The 21925-nt window shown below is 38.3% G+C and overlaps 1 protein-coding gene across 1 annotated transcript; it reads right to left on the reverse strand.

Annotated features, from left to right (window-relative positions):
• Nucleotides 1-1379: 1379 nt before the first annotated feature.
• LOC141380243 (5-hydroxytryptamine receptor 3A-like) lies at nucleotides 1380-15906 on the reverse strand (the record flags this gene model as incomplete). The annotated part of the gene is made up of 8 exons (XM_087304804.1): nucleotides 1380-1937; nucleotides 3527-3715; nucleotides 4533-4743; nucleotides 6930-7105; nucleotides 7932-8101; nucleotides 10863-10969; nucleotides 15600-15644; nucleotides 15730-15906. Coding segments are annotated over 8 exons (1398 nt in total), but the record flags the coding sequence as incomplete, so codon positions are not given.
• Between the last annotated feature and the right edge of the window lie 6019 nt (nucleotides 15907-21925).

The raw sequence follows: 21925 nt of genomic DNA on the forward strand, positions 1-21925 counted from the left end.
ATTCAGAGACCTCACCCCTGAACACCCCCTCCCACCTTCCAGAGGCATGTTGGCAGGTATGCTGGTAAGTGATATTCTAGGTCGATCTCTTTCTTTTGTATGTTGTAGTGCTGTATTTATACTGATATGCTCGGATATCAGGAATATGTGTTGTGTTGGCAGAAAGAAAGAAGCAAAGTGCCCATGTGTTTAGGGTTTCTCCTTATCGCAAACACAACAGCAGTCTGGTAGTGATTGCGTTGCTTTTTTTCGGGGTTAATTATTGTGATATCCCGATTGCAACCGAGAAATACTGTAGAAAGATATTTCTGTAGATGGATGGAATTTCATGTCACATTCAGCCTTATAATCTTAAAGTGTGAGCAAAATCAGCTGTTTTATCATTACTTTAGACATTACGCTAAAGAATCATTCAAACACTGGCTCAACAGTGACTTTGATGAATTAGTAATGGCTTCTGCTGTTCTGATGTCAGCAGAACATGAATGGCGGAAGAAAGTAGTTCCTAATAAAAAAGAATTTTTAGACTCATCATGTTTGATTTTCTTTATATACACACACACACACACACACACACACACACACACACACACACACACACATATATATATATATATATATATGTTTGATAGTAGATAAGTCTATTTTTTACGTATCAACATTTACCTTGATGTGTATATGCAAACTAGAAGGTAATTTTTGTCTGTTAATTTCAAACGATCAGTCAAAATAGAGTTTATGGTTTTAAAATGACAAGATGTTGACAATTGAATTGAGTTGTACATAGTTTCCTCAATATGTGTAATATTCACATTCAACTAATTAAAGTATATGAGATTAAGGGATAATCTTCATCTGCTGTAGGTCATTCTAATGGCCTGTTTCCACTGAGTGGTACAGTACGGTTCGGTACACTGTTTTGGTCGTTTTCACTGGTACCAAAATGTACACTTGTTTTGGTACCCAGTCTTTTGAACTCTAGTGCGCACCCCTTGAACCGTATCTAATCTGCCTGAAAGAGATGGCCTGGGATGAGATGTCTTATTTGCATTTTGCATTGACTTAACATGTAAATCACTCGCGCTTGACGCTTCTTTCGCGTCTGGTGTAAATGCAGCATAATAGGGTAACAGGTTCAACGTTGGTCTACAAATTAAAGAGTGTCTAATGTTATAGTTTACGTGTAACCACCTAAATATTTGTAATTTCAAGAGTTCTCACTTAGCAGATGCTTGACTAAATGAAGAGTATTTGAACTAGGAAGGATTCTCGGGAGAGGGGTCCTGCAAAACTCCCCCATTCTTTTCAAGTGAAGGTGGAAGAGGGAATGGAGTCAGGTTGGTGGAGAGATGCTGAGAAATCGAAAGATGGCTGAGGTATGGTGATTTGGATATTTATAAGGATTCTTCTTACTGATTGGATCGCTAATGCGAGACCAGACGTGTCAGTCACATGACTTTTCTCCTCTCTAAATTTGTTTATAACCATCACTTAAGGAAAGCTTCTTCAGCTTAAAACATATAGTCAACTTTAAAACCAAAACATAAGATTTATATGTGGTTGGACCCGTCATTTTGAGCATCATTACACACATCTACATATTTCAGCAAGACTTTATGCTTTCGTGTCAACATTATACCAGTACAGCCAGAATATTAATATGGTGAAGAAGCTAAGAATGAGGAAAATAAGATACAAAGCAAACAGGAATCGATCAATGACCTCCCCCAAATGAATCCACTCTTCTGCGGTCTGATCTCTGGAGAAATGCCGATCCACTTGTTGCCGAATGGTGAGTAAATCTTTATGTATGGTCTTTAGTTCCTTTAGTTCTTGCTCTTCAGGATTTAATGCTGATTTACTGTCATTTTCTTGGCATCTGATTGGGTTTATTTCATTCTCAGGTGAACCCAAAGTGACTCCGTTGGTGTTTTCTGCTGAAAGAAATGATTATGTTCATTACTATGACCTGTAAAGGTGAGCAAACACTATAGTTTCACCTTTGATATGCTGGAATGGGTTAAAGAGAAGTGTGACTTTTTTTGTCCATTAAAGAAGTACACTGTCAACAAATAGCTGATACACTTTTCGTATTTTATTATGAAGTTTTTTTTTTTCATTTATTTATGGTTGTGAATTGCATTATGGCAACTTGACCTCTGCTCTGTTCACTTAATTAGCAGTTTAACAAATTGTCTTATTGTTAATGACATTTTAGTACAACCCCAAATCAGGAAAATATGTGACAGTATGGAAAACACAAATAAAAAAAAAGAAAATTGGGATTTGCAAATTTACTTTGAATTTCATTGCGTAAAGGAATTTCAGTGTGTAACGGACAAGTGTGCAGGCTGAATTACTGTGATCTCCGATCCCTCAGGCGGTACTGCATCAAGAATCATCATTCATCTCTAAGCGATATGACCACATGGGCTCAGCGCTACTTTGGCAAACCTTTGTCAAGTACTACAATACGTAGTTACATCCACAAATGCCAGTTAAAACTGCACTATGCCAAAAGGAAGCCCTATGTTAACAGTGTCCAGAAGCGTCGTTGACTTCTTTGGACTCCGAGGCATCTGGGATGGACCATCACACAGTGGAAACATGTACTGTGGTCAGATTAATCATTATTTCAGATATTTTTAGGAGAATTGAATGTCGTGTGGGGCGAGGCAGTGGCGAAGTAGGTAGTGCTGTCGCCTCACAGCAAAAAGGTCGCTGGGTCACTGGTTCGAACCTCGGCTCAGCTGGCGTTTCTGTGTGGAGTTTGCATGTTCTCCCTGCCTTCGCATGGGTTTCTTCCGGGTGCCCCGGTTTCCCCCACAGTCCAAAGACATGCGGTACAGGTGAATTGGGTAGGCTAAATTGTCTGTAGTGTATGAGTGTGTGTGTGGATGTTTCACAGAGATGGGTTGCGGCTGGAAGGGCATCCGCTGCATAAAAACTTGCTGGATAAGTTGACGGTTCATTCCGCTGTGGCGACCACGGATTACTAAAGAGACTAAGCCGACAAGAAAATGAATGAATGAAAGGATCATTCTGACTGTTACCAGCAACAAGTTCAAAAACCATGGTCAGTCATAGTATGGGGTTGTGTCAGTGCCCTTGGCAAAGGTAACTTGCACTTCTGTGATACACCATTATTGCTAAATAATACTTTTGGAGCATAGTATGCTGCCTTCTTTTCCAGGGAAGTCCATGCATATGTCAACAAGACCATTCAAAAACACGTTCTGCACACGTAACAAAGTCCTGCTGTGGAGGAAGAGGAAACAGGTACTCGACTGGCCCGCCTGCAGTCCCGACCTGTCTCCAATAGAGAATGTGTGGCACATTTTGAAGCGCTAAATGAAAGACCCCAGTGAAATTTAATTTGATAAAGACACCAAAACACTTCAGTAGATCACATCTTTGACGTACATGCATTTAAAAAATGTATATAGGGACACATTTTATAGTTTGTCAGTTGGTTAATATTATTTGATTCTTATGTACAGGAAATGTTTATTCAGTTCAGACTTACTTTGAGGGTCAGAAATCTGCTCTTTTTTCTTGCCCAAGCAAACCAGGCGAGCCAGATAATTGAGGAACAGCACTTTGACCCAGTTCGGCAGAGGGGGATAGTCTTTTGAACTACAGAGAATATTAGTGACCATGATTGTCTCCAACAGGCTGGCCACCATTAGTGCTAAACACAGAGAGAAAAACACATCTGCAAGGAGAAAGAGACAGAGAGACACCAAGAACTTAAGGTTAAAATTAAATATTAAGTTAAAATTAATATATACATATTAGGGCAACACTGGCGCAGTGGCTAGCACAATCGCCTCACAGCAAGAAGGTCACTAGTTCGAGCCCTGGCTGGGTCAGTTGGCTTTTCTGTGTAGAGTTTACATGTTCTCCCCATGTTTTAGTCACTTTTGAAAGCTGGCGGTGCTTTCACTCTAGTGGTATTAAGAGACAGAGTCTACAACCCACACAAGTGGCTCAGGTACTGCAGTTCATCCATGATACTACATCAATGCAAGCTGTGGCAAGAAGGTTAGCTGTGTCTGTCAGCGTAGTGTCTAGAGCAAGGGATTCTCAACCGATGGGCCTCAGCGATACTGCAGGTGGGCCGCGAGATATCTTAAAATTAACCTAAATATTATACTATAATCATTTGATTTCATTATTAAACATGTCAAAATAAAATGATAGCAGTAATGGCATTTCCCGTTGTCTGTGATTGAACAGGCTAGTTCAGACTGTGCAAAAACAGCCTCACTCTTACAGACGTAACTGTGGTTTAAATTTCCAACCACGTGCTTCAACTAGGACCATGTTCTTAGTTGTATGACACTGACACCCTGACACTTTTCCAAATGATCAACTAGAAGTCAAGTTATTTGTTGCTCTTATAACTGAGATCGACAGCAAGATATATTTGAAATATGTAAAAATGACTTGTATATGTGTATATATAATATATAGAAATATTTGAACCACATTGTGTGTATGTATACAGTATATATTAATAAATAGCTCACTTATCAAAGGGATGGTATTTCCTGTGACAGGCAGCAGGTCGTTCATGAGGAGCAGGAAGACGGTGTAGCCCAGGATGAGGGTCATTTTGAAGGCTGAACGGTCCATATTTTGAGGAGGCAGGAGGAAGCTGAACAGATCTACCGTAATCAGGCAGAAACTGGGAAACAGGAGGTTCACTATGTACAGAGTCGGCCTGCGCTTCAGGACAATCTACAAGGTGACACCAAAATAAATGAAACAGTTAATCTGGATTCAACATTTTGCTAACACTTTAGTTTTGGTACACACTATTAACTACATTCTACAGCAAATAATATCAAAAATGCTAATTTAATTTGATTCAATTGACTACCCTGATGTCATAATGACATTAAATTGACATCTAACGTTAAGAATCAATTACAGGACTGTACTGTAATTATTTTTTGCTGTTTTTTGATGCCAATTTTAGATGTGAATTTGATTTAGTTTTAACATCAAGGTAGTTTCAAGAGTTTACACTTAGATATTGTTTGACAACTGTTAGCGGGTTTGGCATGCTGTCCCGGAGAGAACCCTGAGCTCGGAGATAGTTGAGCCCAGGGCTCCCGTCAGGTCCATAGAGGATGTGAGGGAAGTACGCGATCAGGTGATTCTCGAGAGCTCCCCTATGGTAAAGGAGGAAAAGAGGAGAAAGGGGTGGATGGGGGGTTTCTTAAGAAAACGAAGTTAAGGGAGTAAATCTAGCTAGGCTACTTATAGTGAGTTAGGAAAAATCTGATTGGCTAACTAATGAATGAAGATGGGTGGCCAGCTGCAGTCAATCATATCACATAGTCTAGTTTGTAATTAGTTTAAATAGTAGAAATTAGTTTGTAAAACTTGACTTAAATACATTGTAGGGATACAAATACAGAGTAAAATTTTCATTTGTAATTGAAGCTGTCAGATGAATAAAACATTTCTTACATTATGATACTTGGTCAAAAAGGGCATCAATGTGCAGATGTCAAATAGACATTAAGGATTTGTCATCAAATTGATTTGCATTTTTACTTATTTTTTGATGTTGTTTTGACATCATGGATTCCTTTAACTTATGATATTTATCTAATATGAAGATATCAACTCTTTATTAGCGCTTATAAAGTATGGTCTTATTCCACATCCCTAACCAATAACTAAAAACAAATAACTACTAATAAGCAGCTAATCAGTACTTAGCTAATATTAAAAGTCAACAAAGTAAATTGCACATTATAGATAAAGGGCTCTATTTTGGCGGTCCATGCGCAGAGCGCAAAACGCAGGGCGCAAACGTTTCAGGGCGTGTCAGAGCGCATTTTTGCTAACTTAAGGACGGGAAAATCCGCTTCGCGCCATGGCGCGTGGTCTAAAAGGGTTGAGTTTATTTTCTTATTGAGTTATAGGTGTGTTTTGAGAATAAACCAATCAGAGCCTCATCTTCCATTACCTTTAAGAGCCAGCTGCGTCGCGCCATAAGCGCATTTTGACGTAAAGTAAGTTCACTTTCGCTTTTGCTCTCGTGGATAGGGAAACCTTACTATACAGACATCAATTAGCCTAAAAATTTATTAATTTCGTTTGTTAAGTGCAAAGATTTCTTTTAAAACTATTTCTAAATTCAGTTCTAATTTCCAGCAAATGAATAAATGATTAATACTAACAAAGTGTGGTCAAAATACTGAGTTATTTCCAAATACACCTGCTATGCCCCATATGGTCTAGACAGGTGGACAAATCTAAGCTTGTTTTTAATAAAACAAATATAAATATGGATATAATAAATAATACTGCTAATAATAATAACATTATACAAAATCAAATTGAATGAACTGAAAAAGCCTCCCGAGATGAAGAAAGTATGAAGGCAGTGGTTTTTAAATCTTCATGTAGGCTAGAAATCAATATGTTTTGTAATATTTTAATCATTTATATTTATATCCTATATATCCTTATTATATCCTATATATATCCTTAATAAAGAAATTTGCGTATTGCTCTACATCTTGTGTGTAGTGTGTAATCCAGGCGCACTTTGCGCCAGACAATAGACCGACTTTGTTCTGGTCTAAAGAACAGACTATTTACAGTTTCTCAAAATAGCAACGCGCCAAAACACGCCTGCTTTTTTAGACCAGAACGCCTATGGGCGCACATTTGAGCGCAAATGCATTTGCTATTTAAACAGCGTGACGCAATGCCTCAAAATGACCCTTGCGCCAAGCTTAAAGTAGTAAAAGACTATTGCGCTGCGCCTTGCGCCACATTGCGCCGGGTGTATGATAGGGCCCAAAGTGTTAACAAAATCATTGCACTCACTTGTTTAAAGACAATATATTTTCTGGATTATAATAAAATTCATCAGCTACAATACTAGCAAAGGCGATACTAACATGATAATCAAGTTCATCCCAGCTGTCCAATCCGTCCATGTTGAAGTATGTAGAGTTGGCGTTTTTTTTGCCGACGATGTCAATCAGTAGCCACTCCCCTTTTGACTCCATGTACTGTAGAGATTTCTGGAGCGTTGCCTCTGCTGGTTCTGCAAAATATATCTCAACATCTCGGACTGCAGAGGGAGAAATGAATGCATTAACAAGCTAATTTCTTTATTTTTTTGCCATGATGACAGTACATAATATTTATTTTACTACTTACTTTTCAAGCTATTAGTATTCGGCTAAAAGTGCGATCTAAAGGCTTAACTAGGTTAATTAGGGTTAACTAGTCAAGTAAAGTTAATTAGACAAGTCATTGGACAACAGTGGTTTGATCTGTAGCCATTTGAAAAATATTAGTTCTTAAAGCGACTAATAATATTTACTTTAAAAATTTACTTTATTGTTTCAGATCATCAAACATATTTAAATGGTAGTCAAAGGTAACACAAGTATGAGTTTCTTGTAATTGTTCATTCATTTATTCAACCATGGTAAACAGATGGAGAATAAAGGCTCGTGCTTTTGCACTCCTTTACTTCGGACACTGCGAGAGCAGCTTCTCTCCCATGGTGCACATCAGAACGGAAAATTCTGTGCGACTGCCACAGGGGGCGTATTCCAACAGTCGTGTCCAAATGTCGAGTGCAGTGGAAAGACGGCTATAGATGTGTGCATTTTTAAAGTGACACCTGTTATTTAATGTAATCAACTGAAAAAAATCCAAATAAATGAGAGATTCATTCATTGCTCTTAAATCAGAATATGTTATACCAGGGGTGTCCAAACTACGGCCCGCGGGCTATCTGCGACCCGCGATCAGTTTTGTGGCGGCCCGCAATATATATATATAAACGTAATTTTTTTTTTACTATAAAAGAGTAATAATACATGGTTACACAGAAAATAAAAATACACAGTTTAACTTGTAGGGTAAAAAAAATTATTTTCACTTACTTGTGAGCTTGTATGAGCCAAATGTGTAGGAGCAGTTTTGGATGTCAAATGGAAAGGTGTAGATGTCCAGGTTACAGGAGCTGACCACATGCACTGGCAGACTATCTTCTGCCTTGCCGTTATTGTAAAGATAAAGATAATAGGTTTTTGGCGCTGCATTATCATTTATGCTGCAAATAAACAACAACAATGTTAGTTAGGGACTATCTCTGCGACTGTTTGTCTGGGTTTTTCACATGTGTTAAAGGGACAGTTCACCCAAAACTAAAAATAATTGTCATCATTTACTCATCCTTCAATTGTTACAAACATTTTTGGGTTCTTTCCCATAAAAACCCATCCACGATCCCACAACCACATCCAAAGAACTGCAGTTCTCACTTTCCTTAGTTGAGGTGAGTGTTCATGACTTCCCCATAAGAATGAAATTGGGCAAAAATGGTTTGCAAGTAAGAAAATAAAGCCAAAACCGCTCCTGCACATTTGGCTCATTCAAGCTAACAAAGGACGATATACTGAAAATGCTGAAAAAACAACCATGACTATGGTTGCATAGTAATTTTGGTTCCTGTTTAGTATGTATATGACTGGAATGTTGAGCTCTCAGGACCATGTGATTTTCCTGATTGGATTCACCTGTGGACAGCGTATGATGAGACTCTTTAAACGAGGCGTGCAAGATAAAGACTCAAGCTCCAAGGTGGTGAGTTATGGGTTTTGTTAGGCTGTCTCTCGGGGGCAATATGCCCTTTAGAGGTGAAGATAGACAGTCAGATATGGCTTTATATTTGAGATAGTTGAGTTAGGGGGAATAATTAATTTTAAGTGGATCACTATCTCTGCCTAAGCCTCTCGCCTTGCGGAGTCATTTGTTGGCATGGGGTCATGGAGTTTTTACTTTGCCTTCTCTCCACATTTAATGAATGGACTGAGTACCCTGGCCCCGCCTCCAGACTGCAGATGGACAAATCCTATAGACCTTTTTTTAGGAACGCAAAATTACCCATTATGCTTTGCGTGTATGCGAAAGGAGAATGCGAAGAACTTCCGGTCGGCAGCTGATGCGTGTAAACAGTCACATTTGGACAGCTTTGAAACGATAGTTTTAATCTATTTTACATGCTTTTATCCTCTTTGAACTAATACTGTTGTCCATCAGCACCATCTCCTGGACTGATCATTTAAAGAAATGCGATCTAATAGGATGGAAAACAGCTGCTGTGAGGCGTTTTCCCCTCGTTGTCAGACGGCATCTTCTGCAGTTTAAATGAAGCCTCGTCATCGCTAAATCAACATTTTCTCTTTATTTCAAACATATAATCAGCCCAAACACATGTAGTTCACCAAAATGTTTGACACACATTTAGCCTGTACTGTGCCACTGACACACTGATTTAATACTGTGATAAAAGGAAAATATAGGCTAGTGTCATTTCGAAATGACAGAAAAACACAAACCGTGGTAAAAACAACACACGAAATAAAACACAAACGGCTCGCGATTAGAATGAACAGCAAATCAGCCAGCAGAGGATCAATAACAGACTTTTATTGGTAATTTTTGTAAATTGCACGACTTTTATACCTGTTAAGTTTCATGCCAGTACTCTGGTTTGCTCTCTCTCTCTCTCTCTTTCTGTGTGTGTGCGTGTGTGTGTTAAAGAGCCAATAAGCTAACAGCTGACAGGCCGGGAATGCACACACACATTTCTGACGGCAGACACGTGAACTAGAAGAACGTTTTTCTCGTATTTCTGACGCGCTTGAACCACATGTGACAAATTATAACGGCTTTAACAGACACATTTCTACGTTGTGTGTCACAAAAACACTCTGTTATCCATTAAAAACGTCATTGAAACCCATTTTCGGAGCGCAAATTACCAGTTGTACACGCTGTAAACGGAAGTTTTTAGCATTCTACCGGAAGACGCTGTGGTCGCTATGGCGCCCTCCATGCAGCAGCCATGAAAAAGGTCTATAGCAGGCACTGTGTGATCGTGGAAGTGCGCTCGTTCCAACTGTGCGTGATAATGCTGATGCCTTAGTACTTGGCTGGGTCTCAAAGGCTGTGTGGAGTGTTTATGTCTGTTGTATGTTGAGTGTGACCTGTTATGTGTCTGAAAGGTGATTGGTGCAGGAGGCGTGTGAGGGGGAGAAATAATTACAGGGGATACACCTTAATTTTGTGTGCAGTGTAGATTGAGGTGTTGGGTGCTATTCTGTGTTAAGCTGCGGTCACACTGGGCTTTTCCTCCTATAGACTTCCATTCATAAGCACGTGAATGCGTCAGACCGTCATGCGTCAAGTTTCACAGGTTGCTTCGGTGCAAAGTTCAAGCTTGGTGAACTCTGACCTGCAAAATCGCATCACTTTACTGCGTGACACCAATCGAGGATCAAAACATGACCTCTCTGGACAGAAATTTAAAACATGGAGCAATCGCTCGCTTTTTAAAATGTCTAATCCCGCCCCTTTTCGCGACGCCGTACGACAGAATTTAGCACACACAAACTCTAGTGTGACCGTAGCTTTAGTAATGTGTTAAACTCACTGTGTGTAAAGGAATGGTCGTGATAATTGCGCGTAGCCCTTGATGTTTAAATCTCTTGCCCTTTTACCTGCATTTAGATTGTCCTTGTTCTTAATTTAAATTAAATGAAGCATTTCCTCTTTTGTACATTACATCGTGTGTGGTGTTTATTCTGACGGACATAATAAAAGTGTATGAAGATCTTGCTTTGGGTTCAACAGAGCAAAGAAATTCATAAAAGTTTAGAACCACATGAGGGTGAGAAAATTAGGAAGAAATGTACATTTTTGGATGAACTGTCGCTTTAATTTCAGTCAGTTTCTGTTGATTTTATCTTATTCCGCAAATCTGATGAATAAACGTGGAGAATCTATCTGTATTATGGATTGATACCCACAATTCATTTATGACAATATCCGGCCTCCAGAGCTTTTTTCTTGGCAGTGAGATTCTGTCCGTTCCACATTCAGCAGGATCCCAACTTAAACCTTCAATATACCAGTCCTTCAAAACACAAATGCCATTACTTATGGATTTTCCACTTATATTACTTATGGTATACAGTCCCCTTTAGACATTCTGTTGGTTACAGTTAACTTTAAACTTAAAATAGCAATATTATAGGAGTATTTGTAGATTTAATATTGGCACACACCTCCTGCTACTTGTAAACTTCATCTCTAAACCCAAATACCAGAATTGCCCCATGCTATCCTTTGATTTGGCTTAACATCCCATCTCAAAAGATAGAATGATGGGAAGGTGGTTGTGTAACCTTTTGTTTTATTGCAGAGGTACCCAAAAACAAAACTGAAATGTTTTAATTAAACGTTGTAAATGAATCAAATTAAAATCTGATAATTACTGTCCCTTGATGGATAGGGGACACTTTGCTAGACGCCTGAGAGCAAATCGATGCAAAGATGGATGCAGTTTGACTAGTCTGGTTAGCATTGAACCCAGTTGTGTGAGTTCAGGGCAGCACAGAGGCTCAGTGGTTAGCACTGTCGCGTCACTGCATGAAGGTCGCTGGGTCAGCAGGCATTTCTGTGTGGAGTTTGGATGTTCTCCCCTTGTTCGAGTGAGTGTGTGTGAATGAAGGGAGTGTATGAGTGTTTCCCAGTACTGGCTTGCGGCTGGAAAACATACAGTATGCCAGAGTAGTTCCCATTGCGGTGACCCCTGATAAATCAGGGACTAAGCTAAAGGAAAATGAATGAATGGTTCATTTGATTTAAAGCAATGTTTTCTAATTATTTTTAAAAATTATGAAATTAATTAATTCATTCATTTTCTTGTCGGCTTATTCCCTTTATTAAGCCGGGGTCGCCACAGCGGAATGAACCGCCAACTTATCCAGCAAGTTTTTACACAGCGGATGCCCTTCCAGCCACAACCCAACTCTGGGAAACATCCACACACTCATACACTATGGACAATTTAGCTTACCCAATTCACCTGTAACACATGTCTTTGGACTGTGGGGGAAACCGGAGCACCCGGAGGGAACGCAGGGAGAACATGCAAACTGCACGCCAACTGAGTCGAGGCTCGAACCAGCGACCCAGCAACCTTCTTGCTGTGAGGCAACAGCACTACCTACTGCGCCACTGCTGCGCCAAATTAGGAAATTATCCATGGCAACTCTCACATAATACAGTTTAGTACATTTACCTTCGGCCCACAGCTATCAATCAAGTTTGGTTTTTGGCCCTTCATACATTTAGGCACCCCTGCCCTAAAATAATTGTCTATTAAAGCTCCTGGTGTACTACAAATTAAGTTCTTTTTTCGTTTGAGGGCAAAAAGATGTTTGAAAACGCTCTATGGTGATACTGTTTTAAAACACTCCAACACCCATGCAGTAGGCTTGGTTGTAAATGTGCCACACTGCTTGTGTGTACTTCCTAAACTCTTTAAAAGATGGCGGCTGTGAGAGAACACTTTTATAACCAGACATTTTCACCTGAAGTGCCATCACGGTGCGTCGCATCTTCACATTGTTTTCTATTCGCTTCAGATAGACCAGTGGTTCTCAAACTGTGGCTTCCTTCTAGTGGTACACAGAGGAATGAAATATGTCATGTACATGCTACATATATTTCAAAATGGATTAAAAATTATGTATATAATATGCCATATATAATATATAGCCTACATTTCTGAGGTAATCTGCCAGGTTTTTTAACTGTGCAGAGTTGTAGCTGCTTTACTGGGCCTACTATGCTACTGTATTTCAATACTGCTCATTTTGGTGGTACTTGGAGAGACAATTTTTTTCTAAGGTGGTACTTGATGAAAAACGTTTGAGAACCACTGAGATAGATGCTAGAAAAGATGCAGCTTGACGATATGGGCTTTTCATTTGCTGTGTGACACCCTCAGAGTCTTTGACATTGCACAGGTGCAGATACATCTGTACAACTCTGCTACTTGACTCTTCAGCGTATTCGTGTTGCTGTGCTAGATAATGTCCTTCTGTCTGACACCCATGGATATATGAGATGTGCACTGATCGAATCTCAATGAGTGCGGAGTTCCAGGGGTTCCAGTCAACCCAGGCTCATTCTGAAAATATACCGCGGTATACATTTCTGGATAGAGCCAAATACAGCAGCTACGTCTTTGTTTTCCTCCAGTGGCCGATGTGTATGATTTTTCCGATCTTAAATTTCTCTTGCGAGTGCCATTCCTGCCTGCTGTTCTCGCTTAAATCAACCAGGGCCTGACTGACTGACCCACCCGCCTCCTTCCCTAAACCTAACCAATAGTGTTTTCAAAAGCTCCGGTTGAACTGATCACCCCCTTCCCTAAACCCAACCGATAGTGCTTTCAAAAACAATCCAGAAAAAGAAAAGCCCTCACTTGATTTTTTACCACATTTTCAGATTTTTCCACATTCTCACCCTGTTGTTTGCATGTTTATTTTATTTTCTGGCTTTTGTTTTTGTCTTACCTGCTTTCTGGAACCGCTCATTGCCAGACTCGAACCCCATTGTCGTAGTCGACTCCACTCTGCATCTCTAGGTCGCCGATGTAAATAGTGAGCTACTGTTCAAACGGGTTACAGCGGGAATTAATCCATGTAGATTACGCTATCAGTGGGTGTGTCATGTGGCTCCACCTTCTTTTAGATTTCTTCCCCCTGATTCGTTAATCATATACACGGAGGTCACACAGGAGGACAACATGATTACATTGAAAAATCAAGTAGCAGAGCTGTACAGATATATCCGCACCTGTACAATTGCTCTCAAAGAGATTTTAAAGACTTGAAGGGAGTCTCACAATTAACGAGAAACCCACCTCCTTGAACTATTTTTATGAGTTTGCGCACACTGGTGGTATCATTCAGTGTATATAAGTGACAAATAGCAAACAATGTAAAGATTTGACCCACTGCATTGGTGCTTCTAGTGATTGTCTGATGTTAAGGAATCTGTTCTTCTCTCTCAGCCGCCATTGTTGTGTTCAGGGGTACATGAAAGCAGCGTAACACATTTACAACCCCAACTACTGCAGCATGGGGTTGTTAAAGAGTTCAAAAACATTATACAGTCACTCAGTCTTTTCAAACTTATTTTTACTCTCAAATGAGGAACTAAAAAAACTTCATTGAAGTATACCGGGGACTTAATATTCTACTAATACCCTAATGCAGGGGTGTCGAAACTCAGTTCTGAAGGTCCGGTGTCCTAGAGAGCTTAGCTCCAACCCTAATCAAGCACACCTGAACCAGCTAATCAAGCTCATACTAGATATACTAGAAACTTCCAAGCAGGTGTGCTGAAGCAAGTTGGGGATAAACTCAGCAGGACACCAGCCCTCCAGGATCGAGTTTGGACACCCCTGCCCTAATGAATGTTAGTTGATAAGTAGCTGCAAGGTTACGTAGCCAACACAATGCCTGAAGGAGGAAGATGGTACTAATTATTTTAAAAACCTACATCTGGATATATATATATATATATATATATATATATATATATATATATATATATATATATATATATATATATATATATATATATATATATATATATATATATCTATACAGTGCCTATAGAAAATCATCATTCACCTTTTGAAAAAATGACTTTGTGAATCATATTCCAAATAGCTTTTCCAGCCTTTAAAAGGTTTCTCTAGCCTTCTCCTAACCTGAGCCTTTCAACAACTTTGTCCCGAGGGTCTTTTGAACAGGGACAATGTAAGTAATGGTATATATTTTCAGAGGGTATGATGATTTGAGACAGTCCTTGCTGCAACCTGCAGCTTGATGATGTACTAGACCAGGTCCACTACTTAATAGACAATCGCATACCTGTACACCTCCCCCCACCCCAAACCCAACCATCACAGTAGCATGAGTGTTACGTTAGGGCATACTCACATTATGTACAGTTGCCTTGAACTGCGCCGAAGCATGCGTGTCCCCCCTCCCATCTCCCCCGACGGCCCGCACTCACATCACTTTCGGGCCTGAGCACCCTTACGTCATCGATGATGCTTATCGTTCAGTAAGCGCTTTCACTTAGCACAGTGGAGATTTATCTAGTTATATCGTTTTAGTTGTTTGGGATGCAGTGACATGCAGTCAAATATTTCGCCGAACAGATCAGCCACTTTTGACGCTCATAAACAACCTTAAAAGTCTTCGTGCTGCAGGAATTAGGAGGTTAGCTGAAGGTGTAGCTGGCAAGCAGTGAGGCGTTGGCGTCTTTAATAATCTATGACAGTTTGTGTTTATTGAATAGTAAGTATGATTAAAAAATCTATTTGAAACAGTCCTGTAAAAGTCACGTCTCATCTTCAGTTTCGGGCTCAGGCACACTTTGCAATCTCACTACAAGCATGCCGCTCCTGAGCCCAAGTGAACCGCACTTGAACCCGATTTAGAGCACTCACACAGTTCGGAGAGCATAGTGTAAGTACGCCCTTAGTGAGTGGTACAATGTCCACTTTGTCCACTATGTATTGGATTTGGCCCAATTCATCGTAGTTACAGACTGCAGTGAGGACATCTTGGATGATTTTCTATAGCCACTGTGTATATGGATTGCAATTAAGATTTTAGGAATTGAAAGCAAGGATAATCTGTGAGGTCATACTGTAGATACTTAAGAGCTCTTACCAACTTCAGCCAGATAAAAGTGTCCAGGACTTGAGCTTTTTCATCCTGAAAAGGCAAAACATGCATCATTTCTGTTTGCAGATCAACATACTAAAGTAACATAAATACACATCCTGATTTATTTACTCACCACATCTAAAATGTCATACAGGATAAAGCCCAGGGTTATCCGAGTAGGTGTTCTCGGCTCGATAACTGGCCGCACATCAGTTTTGTTGAAGATGCTTTCTCTGAGCGCTTGCAGGAGAGACTCTGCGTTTGGCTGAGAGCAGTTTATGCTTCCTGTACATCTCACGAGGGCTGCTGACAGACGGGTTTAACACCGAAAACAGACACAAAGACACAAAGACAAAGACAACAGTCTCAATATCCATACCCTTACCAATTTTATTTTTGTACCATTACCCCTTCCCCTTGGCCCTTGAAATGGAGTGTGAGGGCGAAGGGTTTCAAAATGTACTCCTAAGGAATGGGACAGCACTACAACACATGCACACATCATCACTACACCGTATCCATGTTCATCAATGTAAACAATGTAAAAAAAATCAAAACTAATATTTACAGTAAATCACCCTACTGTAATTATATGACTTTAAAGGGTGTAGTACATTCACAGAGGGCAGACTGATGTACTACAGGTGAGATTTTTTGCCATATTTTCATTCATAGTTTTACGATACACAAATATTGAAGAAAAATATTTACAGTAAATCACCCTACTGTAATTTTATGATTTTGATGCGTGTGGTACATTCACATTCACCTCACTGACTTACTACAGGTGAAAATTTTTTCCCAAATTTTCATCCATAAATTTTCAAAAAATATTTACAGTAGTCAAATAGATAAATAAAAACACTACTGTACTTTACCAAAGATTTTTATTCATATTTTGAAGGTTGTAGTGACTTTACAGAGATATTTACAGAGATATTACAGCTGATATTTTGTCAAAACTGCCCTAACTGTACATACAGTAGTCAAATAGATAAATAAAAACACTACTGTACTTTATCAAAGATTTTTAAGTGTATTTTAAAGGTTGTAGTGACTATAGGGAGACCAGACCAACTTACTACAGGTGATAATATGTCAAAACAACCCTTACTGTACATAGAGTAGTCAAATAGATAAATAAAAACACTACTGTACTTTACCAAAGATTTTTATGTGTATTTTAAAGGTTTTAGTGACTTTAGGGAGACCAGACCAACTTACTACAGGTGATAATTTGTCAAAACTGCCCTTACTGTACATACAGTAGTCAAATAGATAAATAAAAACACTACTGTACTTTACTAAAGATTTTATCTGTATTTTAAAGGTTGTAGTGACTTTAGGGAGACCAGACCAACTTGCTACAGCTGATATTTTGTCAAAACTGCCCGTACTGTACATACAGTAGACAAATAGATAAATAAAAACACTACTGTACTTTACCAAAGATTTTTATTCATATTTTGAAGGTTGTAGTGACTTTACAGAGACCAGACCAACTTGCTACAGCTGATATTTTGTCAAAAACGCCCTTACTGTACATACAGTAGTCAAATAGATAAATAAAAACCCTACTGTACTCCACCAAAGATTTTTATCTGTATTTTAAAGGCTGTAGTAACCTAACGGAGACCAGACCAACTTACTACAGCTGATATTTTGTCAAAACTGCCCTAACTGTACATACAGTAGTACATTCACAGAGGCCTCACTTATTTTCTACAGGTGAGATTTTACACATATTTTCATTCATATGTTTACAGTACTCAAATATTGAAGAATAATGTTTACAGTAGTTCACTGTACTGTCATTGTATGACTTTAAAGGGTGTAGTACATTCACAGAGGTCACACTGACTTACTACATATGAGATTCTATCCATATTTTCATTCATATTTTTACAGTACACAAATGTATTTGAAAAATATTTACAGTAAACCACCCTACTGCAATTGTATGACTTTAAAGGGTGTAGTACATTCACAGAGTGCAGACTGACTTACTACAGGTGAGATTTTACCCATATTTTCCTGTATGTTTTTTACAGTACTCAAATATTGAAGAATAATATATAAGCCTTAATAAGCCTTACTGACTTACTACAGGTGAGATTTTACCCCATATTTTCATTCAAATTTTATTTTATTTTTCATATGTTTACAGTACACACATATATTTGAAAAATATTTACAGTAAATCACCCTACTGTATTTTTTTAAAGATTTTAAAGAGTGTAGTACATTCACAGAGGCATCACTGACTTACTACAGATGAGATTTTATCCATATTTTCATTCAAATTTTTACAGTACACAAATATTAAATAAAAATGTTTACAGGAAATCACCCTATTGTAATTTTAGGATTTTAACTTTATAGGGTGTAGTACATTCACAGAGGTCACACTGACTTACTACATATGAGATTTTATCCATATTTTGATTCATATTTTTACAGTACACAAATATATTTGAAAAATATTTACAGTAAATCACCCTACTGTAATTTTTATGATTTTATAGGGTGCAGTAGATTCAAAAAGGCCTCACTGACTTACTACAGGTGAGATTTTACCCATATTTTCATTCATATTTTTACAGTACACAAATATTGAAGAATAATATTTACACCCTACAGTAATTGTATGACTTTAAAGGGTGTAATACATTCAAACAGGCATCACTGACTTACTACAGGTGAGAGTTTACCCATATTTTCATTCATATTTTTACAGTTCACAAATATTGAAGATAATCTTTTATAGTAAATCACCCTACAGTAATTTTAGGATTTTTAAAGCTTGTAGTACATTCACAGAGGCCTCACTGACTTACTACAGGTGAGATTTTACCCATATTTTTTATAAAAATAAGTAAGAGACTAAGCTGAAAGAAAATAAATGAACGTATGAGCTACTTTTTAGTTTAATTAATTGACTTAAAAAATATAAATAGCTGAATTGATATTAACAGTCATGTTGAATCAAGCACTCAATGAGAGTTTTCTCAGAGTTTGCTCATTATTTTATGTTTTAAAGGTAAATGAAGGTGTTGGTTATACAGCGCGTTATTAATTGGAGACCCTGCGAGTTTTAAAAACAACCAAGCCGTAGCAAAGATAAGGAAAATCAACACAAAAGTGACTCAGAAGTAATGCATTATTTACCGTTAAAGTAACTAAGAAATACAACTAGTTACTTTTTTGGGGAGTAACACAACTAGTTACTTTAAATTCAAAACTCAAAATTTTATGAGCAAATATAGTGAGCAAACATTCATTTTTTTGTGAACTATACTTCGTGAAATGAACTTAAAGTATATTTCCTTATTGTAAGGGCGCTATAAAGCAAAGAGATGGACTGAGTTATCTTACACTGCACGATGAAGCCGGTGAAGATGAGATGAGTTGCAGAAGACTTGCAGGTCATTTTCTTGCCTGCAAGTATAATTATAAACATTTGTTTGTGTTCATCCAAATATTTAATAAGTCATCAGGTATATATTTGAACCGCATAGTTAAGTTAACAACAGTAATTTGACAAGGTTAACAACAAATATGACAACATTGACAAATATTACAATTACATCTAAAGTTTACTTAGGTGGCACAGAATGGTTCAATTAAAGTATAAAGATCTAGATCCTACTACAAACCTAGACACGTAATGGTATTTGTGAATGAAAAGTCACTTTTGGCAAATGATCCAACGCTGTGTTTACACCAGATGTGAAAGGAGTGTCAAACGCGAGTGATTCACATGTTAAGTCAATGCTCCTCTGAAAACACCTCTGAAAGGATCTAGTGGCCTCAGACACAGCACCAAACGTTTTAACGCTGTTTTTCAGCCTTCATAAACCACATAAACACTGCTATTCTCTCTATAAAATCCATGTTAGCCATTTAGCAACGAAGCTAGAGTCACCGGGCAAACTGAAGCCCTGCCCATCAAGTGAATCTGCGTCTGTTTTGAAGCGAATTAATGACGTGCAAATGAAGCAGATTTGACGCGCGAATAAAGCGAATAACTCAAATGTTCACTCTGCTATTTACGTGCAAATAGCGAGATTTATCCGCGCGTTCACACCATTCGTGCGTAAAATCTGCTTTATTCGCACGTATCGTGGCATTCGCACCACGCAATTCGTGTCATTTGTGCCACGCCATTGACGCGTATCGTGCCTCAGGATGTCTATTCGTGCGTCTGCATTAACTTAACATGTAAATCACTCGCGCTTGACGCTTCTTCCGCATCTGGTGTGAACACAGCATAACACAACTGGGAAGATACAAAAGAAACAAACCAGTTTAAACCCTAGTGCTTATTCATTAATAGCTTATAAAAGAAAGTTTTTAAAATAAATTCTTTATTTTTGGCAGATAATGTAACTAGTAGATCGAAGTTTATTTTATCTCCATGTATGGAATACTGTGATAAGGTCTTTTCTAAAGTCTTTCCTTCAGTTTTTATTTAATATTTACGTGAAGTTTATTACTGCCACTGAATAAACATAAAGAGGTATTTTTGATCTCTTTCAAAACTCAAGATCAAGTTCATTTATTTCATAGAGCACATTAAAAAACAAGACAATAGGTGTAAGACAAGCTACAATAAAAAGACAGAATAGAAAAACATAGAAATAAGATAAGAGAAACGGCTAAATTTTTTTTTAAAAAGAAGCCATAGAAAGGACAATTAAAATAAAATTTAAAAGCCAAGCTAAAAAGGTTTGTTTTTAGGAGTGATTTTAGAATAGATAGTGATGCTCTCTCGAAGCTCACTTCTTTTCTCAACCATTTTTATTTTATTTTTTTAGAAATGCAAGTGTAGTCGGCGCTAGTGGTAAAATGGTTAGTGCGTCTACACATGCACTCCGGTGCTGGCGGCGACCCGGGTTCGATTCCGCCTCGCGGTCCTATGCCGATCCTTCCCCTCTCTCTGCTCCCCATGCTTTCCTGTCAATTATCTATACTGTCCTATCAAAAATAAAGGTTAAAACCCCGAAAAAATTATTATAAAAAAAAAGAAATGCAAGTGTATAAATAAAATGGCAATTTATGGTTTGTAAATTGAAATTATCAGCCAGAGTTGTGAAATATAAACAAATAATGTTTTATATTTATAATGTTTTGGAAAAAACACACACTTGTTTTTTTTTCACATTTGACCCAATGTTGGGTTATAACAGCCAAGCATATTTTTGTGTACACTACCTGACAAAAGTCTTGTCGCCTATCCAAGTTTTAGGAACAACAAATAATAACTTGACTTCTAGTTGATCATTTGGTATCAGAAATGGCTTATATGAAAGGCAAAGGCCTCTAGATTACGCTTATTTTACCTAAATATAATCATGCCTTGATTTTTAATGATTTAATTAGGACAGTAAGGTCTGACTTTGTTCAGACAAAAGTCTTGTCACTGAACAGAAATAATGTCCAGTATAGAATATAAAGTCATGCTGCAGTGGAGACAGAATGAATATTGTGTCTGACTCCATCATGAGCTTGGAGGACTGCATCCATACATCTCTGACATGACTCAAATCACTGATTAATAAAGTCATCTGGAATGGCAAAGAAAGCGTTCTTGCAGGACTCCCAAAGTTCATCAAGATTCTTTGGATTCATCTTTAATGCCTCCTCCATCTTACCCCAGACATGCTCAATAATGTTCATATCTGGTGATTGGGCTGGCCAATCCTGGAGCACCTTGACCTTCTTAGCTTTGATGTGGAGGCTGAAGTATGAGCAGGAGCGCTATCCTGCTGAAGAATTGGCCCTCTCCTGTGTTTTGTAATGTAATGGGCAGCACAAATGTCTTGATACCTCAGGCTGTTGATGTTGATCATCCACTCTGCAGATTTCTCCAACACAATCTCACGGCAATTCGTAACTTTTTCATTTAGTGGCTAATTCGTATGAATTCGTACGATCTAATTCGTACAATTTAGTACGATTTGCTTATCCCCCAATGACGGTTGGGGTTAGAGGTGGGGTCAGGTGCCACGCCTCCTTTTTAAAATCGTTCCATTTCGTATGACTGAACTCGTACGAATTCGTACGAATTAGCCACTAAACTGGCAAAACGTAAAATACTTATGTTTTCTCGTGAGATCAGGCTGGATTTCTCGCACGCCCTCATACTGAATGTAACCCCAAACCATGATTTCTCCTTCACCAAACTTGACTAATTTCTGTGAGAATCTTGGGTTCATGCAGGTTCCAATAGATCTGCTGCAGTATTTGTGTTGATTGGGATGCAGTTTAACAGATGCTACTTTTCCCAATGATCAACGTTAAAGTCAAGTTATTATTTGTTGCTCTTG

The sequence above is a fragment of the Danio rerio genome, chromosome 22 (genome assembly GCF_052040795.2).
Source record: "Danio rerio strain M-AB ecotype USA chromosome 22, GRCz13ab, whole genome shotgun sequence".
Lineage (NCBI taxonomy): Eukaryota > Metazoa > Chordata > Actinopteri > Cypriniformes > Danionidae > Danio > Danio rerio.